The 14,152-nt window shown below is 46.7% G+C and overlaps 1 protein-coding gene across 1 annotated transcript in view; it reads right to left on the bottom strand.

Moving 5' to 3' along the window:
* Nucleotides 1-6,156, bottom strand: part of LOC119172217 (translocation protein 1) — a 50,907-nt gene extending 44,751 nt beyond the window's left edge. Inside the window, exons 1-2 of the mRNA XM_037423251.2 lie at nucleotides 6,039-6,156; nucleotides 374-494 (exon numbers count right to left, since the gene is read on the bottom strand). Coding sequence (XP_037279148.2) covers nucleotides 374-494; nucleotides 6,039-6,086 — 169 coding nt within the window. The 5' untranslated portion in view covers nucleotides 6,087-6,156. The remainder of the gene's footprint in view (nucleotides 1-373; nucleotides 495-6,038) is intronic.
* Nucleotides 6,157-14,152: the final 7,996 nt, after the last annotated feature.

Below are 14,152 nucleotides of genomic sequence, written 5' to 3'. Positions count from 1 at the left end.
TTTATACTACCAGCCGTTTTTTATTTAGATCATTTAGCATATACGATCTAAGTTTGTGAGCGTGTTCTTGCATTTAACCTATGGCAAAGTGTGGCTGGGAATCAATTCCCTGACCTCCTCCTCGTCAGCGGCACGGCACGGGCATGGCGAGCAGAGACACACTATAATGGTGGACGTTGTCACATAAAAAATTGTCAATTTCTATGACACGTGAATGGCCGCTGACACGGGATGAGACAGGCCTTTGCAGTGCAGCCAAGGTGATGATGATGGCTGACATGTCCGGCCATAATATACCACGTGCTACCGCACTGTAATCTGCATTGTGCTGCCGTAACTACTAAAGTGGTGCAGAGGACATTCAAAAGCTCACCATTGAAGTACTCGACTTTGTGGCTCAGCAGGGTGGTCTTCTTGATGGGCAGTTTGTCTCTCAGGTAGCGAGCCACATCGTACTCCAACTTGGTCGGCTTCTCGCCCACTGCCAGCTCAGCCTGTAAACAATGGTCCACAACAGCGTCTTTGTTTGCAGAAAGGCAGACTTAACCGATACTTGTGCAAACAAACCTGCGACCTTAGCATTCAGCACACTAGATTTTCTTGCATAAAATAAAAGGGGGGAAAATGAAAGCGGACATTACTGTGCCTTGGTACAAGCTTGCATCAGAGAGCCTCGTATATTGTTGCATGCTCAAGCGAAGTATTTATTTCCCACTACTGCACGCTACAATTTGCTTAAGCAAGAGCACAATGTGATACCCTTAAAAATAACTACAGCGAGACAGTAACGCTTCTTCGCGTCTTACATTATGAAGCTGGCTCTGTAACTTTATTTAGGAGGCGTTACTTTAGGAATGCTATTTATAATACCTCATTGTTGGGGACCACAGCATTTTGTCAAAAGTAAGAGCTCATATACTCCCAAATCAGCAAGTGTGAGCTAAGAAATTCTTTTGCACAATAAGGTTTCCATTTCACCACACGAAACAAAAGGAAGTATGTGTGTTTTTAGTAAACCCAAAGTGAGTTTTTATGACTATAAAAATTCAGGCTTACCCTACGGTATAACTGCTCTGAACCTGAGGCTTTACACCTTTCTTGTTGATCTTTAACTCGCCCCCCTCCCCCTAGCACAGTGTAATTCTAATATTTAACTCACACAATTACAGGCCTGCTAAATTAACTAAAGGTTTGAAAAGCACAACAACTGGAGCCAAGGATTGCTGAACTTTGAATTTACCAAAGTACAAAGAACTGTTTCAATACTCAATGTTCATCATACAATCAAGTATTTTGCCAATTTTATTATGTGGGGATACAGTGAGCAGGCATTTACTTTTTTGTTAATACATCAGTTGCTACCCAACACAATGCTACGGTTGCAGCTAGAATTATATGCACGATGGACAAAGAAAAGTACAAGCCAGGTGATTTCATCAAACATTCAGAAGTTAAAATTGTGCCCGTGACATATTTCAGAAGTTGATATTACAGAGTAGGTTGTGGGCAAAGTCTCAATATTGTAATGGCTTTAAAAAAGAGTCAGGCTTTTGAAGACAGTTTGGCAGCTGTTTTGGTATAGCAAGATCAGGCATTACCTAAGGTGCATCGAAATTTATATAGAAGACCGAGAAATTGTTGATGCCCCCAGAGAATCATGAACAAGCTCTATGACACGGCATTTTCTAATGTCGACCAAAAGTTTTCCAGGTGTGTACAGCCTGCCAATTTTTAATATCGCACAAATATCATCATTCCAAAAGTGTAAAGTGCAGAGACTTGCTGAAGTGCTAATGTGCCCAAAGTGCTTTCCAGTGCAATCGCTGTCTGCAACGCTGCTAGCTTCATGAGCACAGACAGCTGGCCATTGTTATCTACGACGCCTCATTGTTCATAGACAATGAGGTGTCATACATGCCGATATATTAGGTTTATTATTGTTTTTTGTCACGCTGATATTATAGAACATATGTGGGTCTAGTAAAGTGAAAGGAATATTATGAATGCATTGCAGATGGTTCATTCTAGGAAGCACACTGTAGTGCTTGGCACAGTTTTATACTTTGTAACACCACTGTGCAGATAATGATGCTTGAAATAGACTGTGCCTTGCACCCAGGCATAACAGGGCCACTTTTTGCAGTTACAGGCCGCTGGTTTGCCACGTGGTCAGCGCATGCACGAAGACATAAAAATCTGAAGTGTACTTGCATTTAAAATCACCGAAAAAAGAAGTAAGCCTTATGATGCGAGATAGTGCCTCAAGATCTCTCAACAAGTCATTGTTAGAACTAATGATTATGCATTATTGAGGCTAAAATGAAGTAATCTACTACATTTAGAAGCAGGCTAGATATATTCATAATGTCTCTAACAGCTATACAAAATACTGAAATGTGACTCGGCATTTCAACTAAAATGGGTATTGTTCTCCGACAGACACAATATAGCTATTCAAGTAACAGGTACCAACCTTTTTTAAGGCATAGTAGATGCATTTGGGAAGTGCCATTCAACAGCCAATAGTATCGGTGGAAATAAATTTGTTTATATACACTCCATACGCTCCTAGCAAACTATTTTCTACACTGGACGTGCAATAAAAGGCCAAGCAAACGAGAAAGCTCTATGAACTTTGTCTAGACATGAAGTCATGCAACGTGGTGTCATAGCTGACGCTCCAGCGGTATTACATGCGAAGCCCATAAAGGGGCTGGGCTATTGCATGCAGTGATTGTATGCTGTTGTCGCTTGACGCGACGCAGGCAGCACCACACACCGCATAACCAGCTGTAGCACACTGTGCGCGTGCTTGCGCCACAGACAATTCTTCCTTTTGTTTTTCGACCACATTGATGAGGATTTTTATTTTGATTAATTATTATGTCGGGTTTAACGTCCCAAAACCACCATATGATTATGGGAGACGCCGTAGTGGAGGGCTCTGGAAATTTCGAGTACCGGGGGTTCTTTAACGGGCACCCAAATCTGAGTACATGGGCCTACAACATTTCCGCCTCCATCGGAAATGCAGCTGCCGCAACCGGGACTTGATCCCGAGACCTGTGGGTCAACAGTCGAGTACCTTAGCCACTAGACCACCGCGGCGGGGCTTGATGAGGATTTTAATGCAAGTCTTGTTCATCTTACTTTTCAAGCGCCTTCATGATGCTGTATACGCACAGGCAAAACTAAATACAGCATAGCCCACTGTAGCATATTCAGCAAAACAGAAGTCTTCGTCCTCTTGTTCTTCGAGCGCCTTGATGATAATACTAATTAGAGACATTACTACTACCAAGGCTAGGAAAACATGACAACAGTGCGCATGTATAAAAATAGGAAGCAAGCGAAAACTAGGAGAGTGAAAATAAAAGAATACGACCAAAAATTTAAAGGGGCTATTAAACACTTATTTGAGTACCCATAAAATTATTTCACTGGAAAAGCGTATTGCCCCACAAATTCAACGCCACAAAAATTTTAAGTATCCGTCAAGTACGAGCAGAGTTGCAAAGATTTTTCACACGGTGCGATTCCCTTCTCTCTTCTCTCACCCCGACGAAAGCGCTGGAAGCCAAGAAGAGATGTATGGAAGGAACAAACAAAGAATGTAACGCGCGCCTTGTGACCTTGAGCACTTTTTTCTTTTTTTTCTTTTAATACGTGGCTTTTTCAATGCGATCTCATGCGCACGCGTGGACAAGTGATGGTTTTTTGCGGTGATCTCTGTAACGACCGAGCGTGCCATGTTCAAATCAGCTAATGGTTGATAGATGGGCTTACTACGAGTGATTTTGGGGCTTATTGTGCGATTTGTGGAGAGAAGAGAAAGCAACTTTTACCTGACTGATAATTAATTGTGAATTCCAGGCCACCTGCTGTGCTATAATAGTTGGCTCGTGTGTTGTCGAGCGCCTCTACTAACCGATTGGCAGCATTTTCTGACTATGCTCAAAAAGTGTCACAGGGCCCCTTTAAATGAAGAGAAAAACCACAAAATCACACAAAAGAAAAAGCAAAAAACGAAGAACAACAGAGAAGGCTGCCCAGTTTTGCACTTCCTTCAGGCTTTGTACTAGAATGAAGCTGCCTTAATTTAAGGGAGATAGCGTTCAGGTGCTTGTTTTGTAGAAATTCTGGTGCCACCATGATCGTTTGTGAGCAGAATATCATCTTGTCCATGGTCGAGAAATCAAGAAACATGCAAATACCTAAATAATAAAGACCTTGGTCCCCGCCGGAATCGAACCCAGGCAGCCTGTGTGGCAAGCAGGTGTTCTACCAAAGAGCGACTCCTTATAGCTCCCAACTGCTTTGAACAAAATCTATACGAATGTCATGTAGTGAAAAAGGCTTCCTTAATGCATCTAACATTGCACGGTAGAAGCATAGAATTGATCCAGGCATCAAAACATGCAAATCGCACAAGTGGGTGCTTTAAAGGCCCACCTATTGCAACGTGCTCAGACATATTCATCATGAGCCGCAAAAGCATCAACAAAGTGAACAGCTGCATAGGTTCGCTCATTGCCTCACGGATACGTAGTGCTGATTCGCAAAAGGAAGAATTGTGGCGTTGTGGGCACATAACTGCCCTTGCAGTAGGCATGCAAGCACAGTTTGAAATGGCCAAATGTTACACTACGGTCACTTGTTTCCTTCCAGCATAGTTAGGGCATGCACTGAGAACCGAAGCAAGGCTAGCAATTAAAAAGGCAATGCACACGGGTACCAATTACAATGTTACGTTGTACTCTTGAAGGCAAAGCTCAAGCGTCCTCTATGTTTTTTGTTTGTTTCTTTATCTGGGTTCACAAGTTTGTTGAGGGCCAGAAGTTTGCCACAAGCAAGTGTACTGCGCAAGATATCTTTCAAATAAAAAATCTTGTGTTTTACATTTAAGTGAAATTGTGAAGTGAGTGCGTAACATATTGCACAGCACAAGAAAAGCTGACACAAGGCTCCGCTTGCAAATTGTCTTCCCTGCCCCGCGTTATAATGTAATTTCTTTATTATTGTGAGCAACTGAGGTGATTATGCAGTTTCTTCAGTGACCTCATGCAAGCCTCTTTCCCTCCAACCGTTTGTCACTACACTGCGCAGATCCAAAACTGCAGTTACGAAAAAGTTATTTCGACGGGCACAAAATGTGCGGCCTGTGTGGCACGTTCTGAGTTTTTGTGAAATTATCAGGCAGCATATAACATTGTCGGAAACATCTGCTATTTGATGCGGTGCAAACGGGATCATTTATCATTCAAAACAAGCGTGACCGGCAAGAGCCCACAGCTAATGCTAATTCACGGACGACATGTCCATCAAACGCCTACAGCTGACGTGTAACATGCCATGTCGCCGACTTGAGAACTCATGAGCGCATTTCGTAACTTGCGCTAAGCTGGAAGCTCCAGACATATGCAGCAGTAATCAGCATACGTTTTATTACAATATGCGGTGCTTGTACGAGTGTTCCACGTTTACGTTTCACGAATAAAAATAAAGAAATGCCAGTGTTTTCAAGGCACGGAGAAGTCGGGCGGACGGTACAGTTCACAACCTTCACAACCGCGGTCTGAATGACCTGGAAGTCTAAAGAAAAAAAAGCTACAAAGATAGAATTGTTAAAGGAAATACGAAGAGACGTGTTTACCGGCGAAAACAAAACAAAGCGTAAGAGCTGACTCTACCAGTCTGACGACGTGGGCGCTTGAAACCGGCGCAAGCCTCAGCGACAAAAAGTAACAACACAGGCTGTGTTTTGAAGAGAACATGTCAGAGCGATGTGACCGTTTGTCACCATTCGAAATCACAGTACCGTGACTGTTTTTTTTTTTTTTTTTTTTTTTTTTGTAGAGCTGTGTCTGATATTCGGCAGTCAAGCTGTCACGCAGAGAGTTGACACATTGCCACGAATTGTAAGAATGACGCAGCCGCTGTGGATGCAGAAACTTGGTACCCCAAACAAGAACGCAGTGAGGTTGTCGTACAGCTGTGTTGTTTTCGGCGTCATCCACCAGAAAATAAGCATTACTTACATCTTTTTCTCGCTTCTTGCGGTTCTTCCTACGTTCTACCTGCGCCATTTTGACGTGGACAACGCCATCCCCCTTGTGGCGTAAAGTTGTACGATCTTATCGTCAAAATCCTGGCAATGGTCAAAAAGTGCATATAATGCATCCACGAGTGGGCGCAGCGAGCGCATGCGTAATCTAAACCGAAAAATCTTGCTGGATTGCCCTAACTCGTCGAAGAATATGATTATTTGGTTTTGGGGTAAGGACTCATGACGCAGAGCTTTGATCATGAGCTCGGTGGGTACCAAAGAACACTATCTGGCTTCCAGGCATATCACAGAGGCGCCAGCTGTACCGACGGGCATAAAGTTTCTCGAAAAAATACGGCTGGGTAAGAACCAGCGAACTGAGCGACTGATATATGTTTGGTGGTCTGTTTTAGCAGCTCCTGGCCTTGGGTTTAAGCATACCCACGAAATGTGATAGAGCGATGGTGACCCGAGGGCACACCACGTACGGACAGGCATTCGCGTTTGCACCGGCCCATACAGTGCTGGAAAAATTTTGTTTAATCTTTGGAAGTTCTGTAAAAACCCCTCCCCATTTAATTGTGTGTGAGATGGAGGGCCTATAATCGTATTAAATTTGTGCCTCGAAAGCGGAAAAAAGCACGCGCATCGGTTAGGCACCCTCTCGTAGTAGCACATAGGGATTCAAAGAAAGCTTTCATCGTACCTCCATGGTAATGTTGTTGCGGTTATTGTCGCCCAAGAAAACTAGCCTGCTCATAACCCATAGGAAACTCGTCCAGCTCCACGAATGACCAGTTTGCGCCCTTGCCGAGCCTTCAGTAAAGTTATTTCACTCGCTCACAATAAGCTGCACGTGGTGGCGAGAAGCGCGAGACGGGGCATATACGGCGAAGGCAGGAACGGGCACTTGCTGCGCTCTAAAATACACCTGCTATTCAAATCGCAAACGCAGTGCTTGATTCATTTTGGAGGCGAAGCTCTCTAAGTCATGGGTCGCGCGTCCGCGATGTATGTAATAGTAGTGTAAAGAGGTTTATTGGGCGAACCAAACGGGCAGGTGGGAGATTCAAGATAGCGACAGGACGAGGAAGATGGAGGAGCTCGAGCGCCGATCTCGTGATGCCTTACTCTGCGATGATGCTTGCTGTTCCCTTTTGTTGTCATCATTCCTTCATTATAATTACCCCCGTTCAGAAAGATCGAGCCATCCTGGCGATCTAACAGGTGGGAACGAGCGGGTCGAAGTACGGCGTCAAGCGGTCCACGTGAACAATATCGTGTCCACGCCGACGATGGTCACCGGGTGGCGTAAGCGGTTCAATGGCGTAATTGACGGGCGATGTGCGCTCTACCACGCGGTATGAACCATGGTAATTTGAAAGTAGCTTGGTAGACAAACCAGGTGCACAGGGTGGTACATACAGCCATACAAGGGTTCCAGGGGCGAACTTTGCGGCAGTAGGGTGGTCGTCATCGCGGGCCTTTTTATGGCGTGGCTGGTCAGCCGTAGTAAACTGCTTCGCTAGTTGGCGGCATTCTTCGGCGTGACGGGCGGCTTCAGACACGGTCGTGCACTCAGATACATCTGGTGCGTATGGCAGCAAAGTGTCAATTATTGGCACTTTGCTGATTGATTGTGGCAAAGTAGTAGTAGTAGCAGTAGTATTAGTCGTAGTAGTAGTAGTAGTAGTAGTAGGTAGCCATCACTACAGCCGGGCTAGAGAAGCGGCACGCACGCACCCCTTTCAATTGTGGAGGAAAGCCATGCACGTTAATGATAAATAAAAAGATAGTTGTTTCTGATGAAATAACTTACAAAGTGGAGTATTGGTGACTTGATCTCTAATTAATCTCTAAATACGCCCTGAATTTGACGCTTACTAAAAAAAAAACTGGTGTCAGAAGGGCGCACTTTGGGCACTATATATCTGAGCAAAATAGGTTTCAAAGTAATACCACAGTAATACTCGCTGGGCGTTACCTCCTTCGTTTAAGAGATCGCTTCTCGGCCTCTTAACGGCTGAGTGTAAGGCCCCCGGGATGGCTCTATGCTCTCCCAAAGTAGAGTACAAAGTACTCTAAATCGTTAACCCGCTTTCCTAAATACATGTAACTGAAACTCCCTGCAACAGTTTCATTGTGGGACGGCTCAGTGCTCTCCCATAGTTGAGTACGAAGTACTCGAAATCGTTAAACATTTTTTTCTAAACACACGCCTCGTGGTGGTTGCAAGTGTGGCATTGAGGCCCACGGGACGGCTTTAAGCGCTCCCATAGTAGAGTACCAAGTACTCTGAATCTTTACCCAGTTTTTCTCGTTACCCACAGCGCTGCTTGTGCGACCATTTCCTCTTCATTATGATGTGGAAGTACGTTCCCTATTTCTCGCGGCACCCCAAAGGTCACTGCAATTATTGCAGTCTCCGTTTGCACTTGGTTTGCGGCGGAACGCGTCGATCGTCTAACGAGCGCTATTACGTGGCTCACGTCGCGGCTCCATATTATTCATGTGTTTCCACTGGAAAAGTGAGCCTCATCATCGAACAAGTGACACCAAACGATTCGTGAAGTTCAGGGGAACATTTGGACACCAAACATGTGGACCTCCGACGAACGCACGGACCGCAGACTTCCGAAAGGAGTGAGCTCAAGTGGTGGGCGAGCTGCGCCAAACGTCCTCTCGGCGTGGCAGCTCCAACGCCGCCGGCGTCTAGGTGGCCACATCAACAACTACGCAGCTTCCTGCACGAAAAATAGAGCAGCAGGCCATTTCTTCGACACCACCAACAGCAGCAAGTACTTTAAGTATCACGACGGTTGAGGACATGGACCTCGCCACAGCTTCGACAAGCCAAAGCCATTGCCACAGCCTAACGACAAGGTACCCCAGGACCTTTGAGAGAACGACGACAAAGGACGACTGGCACATCGTTCTCACCTTAAGGCAGAAAAAACAGCAAGTGAGATAAAGGAAACAGTGACAGAAGAGACCCGAAAAACAGACGAAGGAAACTCGACCAAAAATCTGACGAGGAAGGGGGGTCAAGCTCCCGCCCCTTCCAAAGGATGATTTTAGGATTGTAATTAGGCCTCACCAGGGCTTACCACAACGCTCAATCACTACACCGGAGATGGCAGCGGCAGTCACCGCAGCTTGCCAACACGCCGTAACAGGTGAGCACTTTCTCTTGCGGATAAAACCGGGATCAAACATAGTCATTATTTCAACATCGGAGCAAGAAGTTGCGGAGCGGCTTCGTCGCATAACCACACTCACAATAAATGGTCGCGCACATGCCGTAAACGTGTACGCGGCGACTGGTGAAGAAGCCCTCAGGGGAGTGATACACGGCATACCATCCCGCACCCCTTCTGAAAAGCTGGTGGCAAACTTGCGAGTGCGAATGCAAGGAGTGGAAATCATACGAGCCCGTATAATGGGAGAAACGAAGAGCGCGACGATCACCTTCTGTGGCCCGACTCTTCCGCGTTTCGTGTATTACTGCGGAGGAGAATTGGCGTGCCCCCATATTGAGCCACGGTGCAAGTGTGCAAGACCTGCTGCTGCAAGGGTCATCATACGGATGTGTGCCCCCAACCAGACTCTCACGTCAGCCGCATATGCGGAACGAGATACCCACCTGACAGACATGTGTGCGTGCCAAAGTGTGCCTCGTGCGGAGGGGAACACGTCACAGGTGACCGCAGCTGTACTCAGAGAATCAAGCAGACGGGGGCGACCCTCAGAAAACCAAAGCGTGTGCCCTGTGCTAAGCGTATGGGGTTTCACTGGTTTTCATCAGAAGAAGAGGAATCGGAGCTTCGCGATGACGGGAAGCCGTGGTCGACGAGCCAACACAGCACCCCGACACGCTACGAGGAAAACGTAGCGTGCACCACCCCCAAGTCTCCACCTCCACGCAAACCAAGATCGAGGTCAAGGTCCCAGAAACGAGCAACAAACCAGCTGATCGAGGCTAAAAGCAGCGGAATCACAGACTCCCGTTCGAGCCAGCACTGAACCTCTGGTGCAGCAGCAGCAGTAAGCTCCGCCTACCACTATGCCGGTAAGCTGGGATGATGTCGCATCTCACACGATCGCACCAATCACACAACACGAGGAATATAAAATAATAATCACAGAAAATAAGCAACTTAAATCTAGCCTTGCGGCACTACAGACAGAGGTAGCAGCACTCAAACAACTTTTGGTTAATAGAACAATCAACCAGAGCACACAAAACCAACAGACACAAATGGACGCCAGCGCAACACAACCAGCTACTTCCCAGCCACAAAATGTAGAGGGACAGCTGCAAGACATAGGAACCCAACTCAAATTTCTGTTTGCAGAGCTGGGCAATCTTAAGAAATGCGTCGACGACTCCATCAAAGGAGTAAAAAAACCAAGGAAACGGGGAAGCTCCTGTTCTGGAGGCCGCTGTTCTAAGGTGTCCGCAACGACTGACACGGATACATTTGAGAGCCCCTGTGATGGCTAGACCCATCACACGCCACCAAGAGAATCTCGAGCTATGGCAGTGGAACTGCCACCCCCTGCGCAACACAGAATCTGCGCTAACACAGTTTGTGCAAGCCACCACAATCGCACCTGATTTCACATGTTTGCAAGAAGCAGGAACACCAAAGCGCTCAATATTTGGATACACACTCCACACAAACAACACGGGGATGGCTATTTTGTTCAGGATCTCGTCGTTAGCGTATAAACTGTACCAGGGGCCGACATACCCCACCAAAAGCAACAGTACAGTCGTTAAGAGAGGTCGCCCGAAGAAGAAGACGATGATGATACAACATTTTTTATTTATAAAAAAAGGGGGAAAAGGAGGGGAGAATGTCAAGGGTGGTGTCCCCATTCTAGGACACCAGTGGCCACTGCAGTTCGCCAGAATTGATGTAGGAGACCCCTTTGGGTCTTCAGGTCAGGTCGGGTGACGACGGCTTCCCAAGGCTCCCCCAGTAGTGTGAGTATCAGAGGCGACTGAACCTCCATAGGCTTGATCCGGCAGTCCCATGTGACGTGTTGCAACGTCGGTCGTAACTCGCACCGCAGACATCGGTTTACATATGCATTGGGGTTTATGTGACGCCCGAAGAAAACATTGTCGCAAATGTCTACAGCTCGCCTCGAGATCGGATGGCGGACTTCACACCAATTATCTGTCATGCTATAAACAGCGCGAAACGAGGTGACAGAGTCATACTGCTTGGCATACAGAGTGGGGCCTGGTAGGTGTTCTGTGGTGGGGCTACAAAAGGGATACGGCAAAGGAATAAACTTGCTGAAGGCTACGCAGGCTCAGGATCTAGTCGTCGTCACGCAAACAGACTCTCCCACAAGACTGGAAACATCTTAGCTAGAGACACCGCTTCTGACTTAAGTTTTGTAAGTGATGGACAAGGAGTAACCTGGACGAACCTAGACGAAACACTGGGAAGCGACCATTACATCCTCAGCATCTCTATACAAACGGCAAAAATAAAACAACCGACAGGTACTGCATGTCTCACAGATAGGAGAAAATTTAGGGAGTGCCAGACGGATACTCAGGATCTCAACACGATAAAAGACTGGATGACTTATATATGGGGATCAGCAGATCAATCAATTAAATGATTCAAAACAACACCGCAAAACCCAGCCATCGACAGCCTTCTCCTCCCCCTATGAGAGGTAAGACGCAGCCTCCCATAGAAAGATGAGGCCGCGGCACAACCGAAAACTTCGAGAGCGCATAGCACAAATCACGGAGGCAGCCAATGCGTACTCACAAGAGTTGTGTCCTTCAAGTTGGAGGAGCTTGTGTGACTCTTTTAAGGGAAATCTAAGCACGAAAAGAACTTGGGCAATCCTTCATAATAGGCTTACTCCTGGTACCACACGAAGAGAAAGCGCGTTAGCTTTGAGCCGTATACTCAATGACTACGCAGGCTCAGACATGGGCCTTCTTCGCGAACTCCAAGACACGTACATTGGCGAAAGGACAACACGGACAACTACAACACCCTATATGGGTCGGCCAAACCCCGTTTTGATGAACCAATATCACTTGCAGACGTGTGCACTGCAGCGCAATCTTTCAAGAAGAACACCGCGCCTGGACCGGATCGCATCACGAATGCCATGATTAGAAACTTGGCTAACGTAACACTAGAGCCCCTGACAAATTCCTTCAATGACACTATTTGGAAGACAAGAGGATCCATACCACCTGAATGAAGGGAGGAAGAAAAAATTTTGATACCGAAGCCCGGAAAACCAAAATCGCTCCAAAACCTTCGATCAATATCATTAACCTCTTCCTTGAGTAAACTTTTCGCGAAGGTCATCCATACACGACTTGGGAGGTACTTGGAGGACAGCAATCTCCCACCTTTTGCATGTTTGGCTTCATTCAGAGACATTTCGCTCGCTGGATTTCGTGCCGACCGGTTGTACCCTCGCGATCTCCGACGACTGCGCAGCTCTGGCCGACTGGGCTGGCCCTACGCCAACTCCTGACGATCGTCACCGACGACAGCGTAGCTCTGGCCGACTGGGCTCGCCCTACGCCATCTCCTGACGCCGACAAGAGCTCTCGCCCGTGGTGCCTCGTCCTCGGACTCCTGCGACCCTCTCCATTTTTCCTACCTTCTCCTGACTTCCGTTGTTCCCTTTCCCTGTGCTTCGCTTTCTCCTTCCGCTCTCTCTACCTCTTTACCTTTTAATCCTATCCTTTTAATCCCTCCTTTATCCCCACCCCTCGTGAGCTACTGTTGAGGTGTCCTCCCCCTGAGAGACGGTTACGGAGCTCACTTTTCTCTTCTTTTCATTTAAAATGCAAATACGGCCTAAGAACACCAGCTGGACATGCTCCCCAACCTAGAATCTGGAGCTAAATGGGAACCAGATAAAGCAAGTGTGAAGAAGAAACCCTTTTTCACAAGTATCGGAGCTCAGGTGTTGGGAATGCTGATAGAGGAGACAGGCAGCGCATCGTTTACGCTAAAAACACTGAAACGCACAACGAGGAGCGTAGCGAGACTCATAAAGCGAGTCACTTGCTATAATGAGAGCATGACGGGAGAAGGCAGCAGGAGGTTGGTACATGCCTTTATCATTAGCCGCATTACATATGTTTTCCCCTATTCGCACGCAGATGGGAAGCAGAGCAGGCCAACACACTCATACGCATTGCCAACAAAGCTGCATTGGGCCTCCCAGACTGCACTGACACAGAGCGTTTGGTACGCTCGGGTGTATATAATACATATGACGAACACGCCACAGCCGTATTGATCGCGCAGAGAAAGAGACTCAACTCCACGATGCAAGGCAGACTACTGCTAAAGAGGCTTCACTATACCACTTGTCGCTACAATTTCGGGGTGAGGAGATGCATCAAATACCCAGAGAAGACAGGGGACACATATACGTCGCCCCTATCACGAGAAACATTCACCCCAAGGTTAATGCCTGATAGTGGCGTAGCCGAAGGGGGGGGCTCAAACCTCCCCCCCCCCCCCAGAAATGTTTCGTCCAGCACCCCCTCCCCCTATCACTTACTCAACTTATTTTTTTCGTCGCTTCACGCTGACATGATTTAGAAAGAAAGCGCTGCTATTATTACAATATCATTGCTGGGTGCTTTTAGAATGAATAATGCCTGCATACGAGAAAACGTGTCGCGGTGTTTTTCAAGGCTTAGTATTCTGTTAGACTTTGGGCAGGAATCCGAACCGCGAGTGTTTTAAGTTGTCTCGGCGACGGGATTAATGCTCAAGCGGTGGTCATACATATACACACCGGAACAGATCTCACCAGAGTCGATTACTGCGATAATATTATAGGGACAGGTTCTTTTTAATGACCTCTATAAACCTGATTAATGAATAGTCGGACCAATTTCTAAGGTCTGATTGGCCACCTTCAAGCATATTACAGTGCGACTCTTTGTACGTGTGCTAAGATATACTCAAGCCAAAGAATAACACTTCTATTTAACCTTCGCACGTTCTGCTAACATTTAAACACACACACACACACGCACGCACGCCACAGAATATTTGGTTTATACACCTAACTCGGCTTGTATGCGAG

Source organism: Rhipicephalus microplus, chromosome 3 (genome assembly GCF_043290135.1).
Source record: "Rhipicephalus microplus isolate Deutch F79 chromosome 3, USDA_Rmic, whole genome shotgun sequence".
NCBI lineage: Eukaryota > Metazoa > Arthropoda > Arachnida > Ixodida > Ixodidae > Rhipicephalus > Rhipicephalus microplus.
Note: the sequence above shows the minus strand (reverse complement) of the source record. Positions and strands in the feature narration are given on the sequence as shown.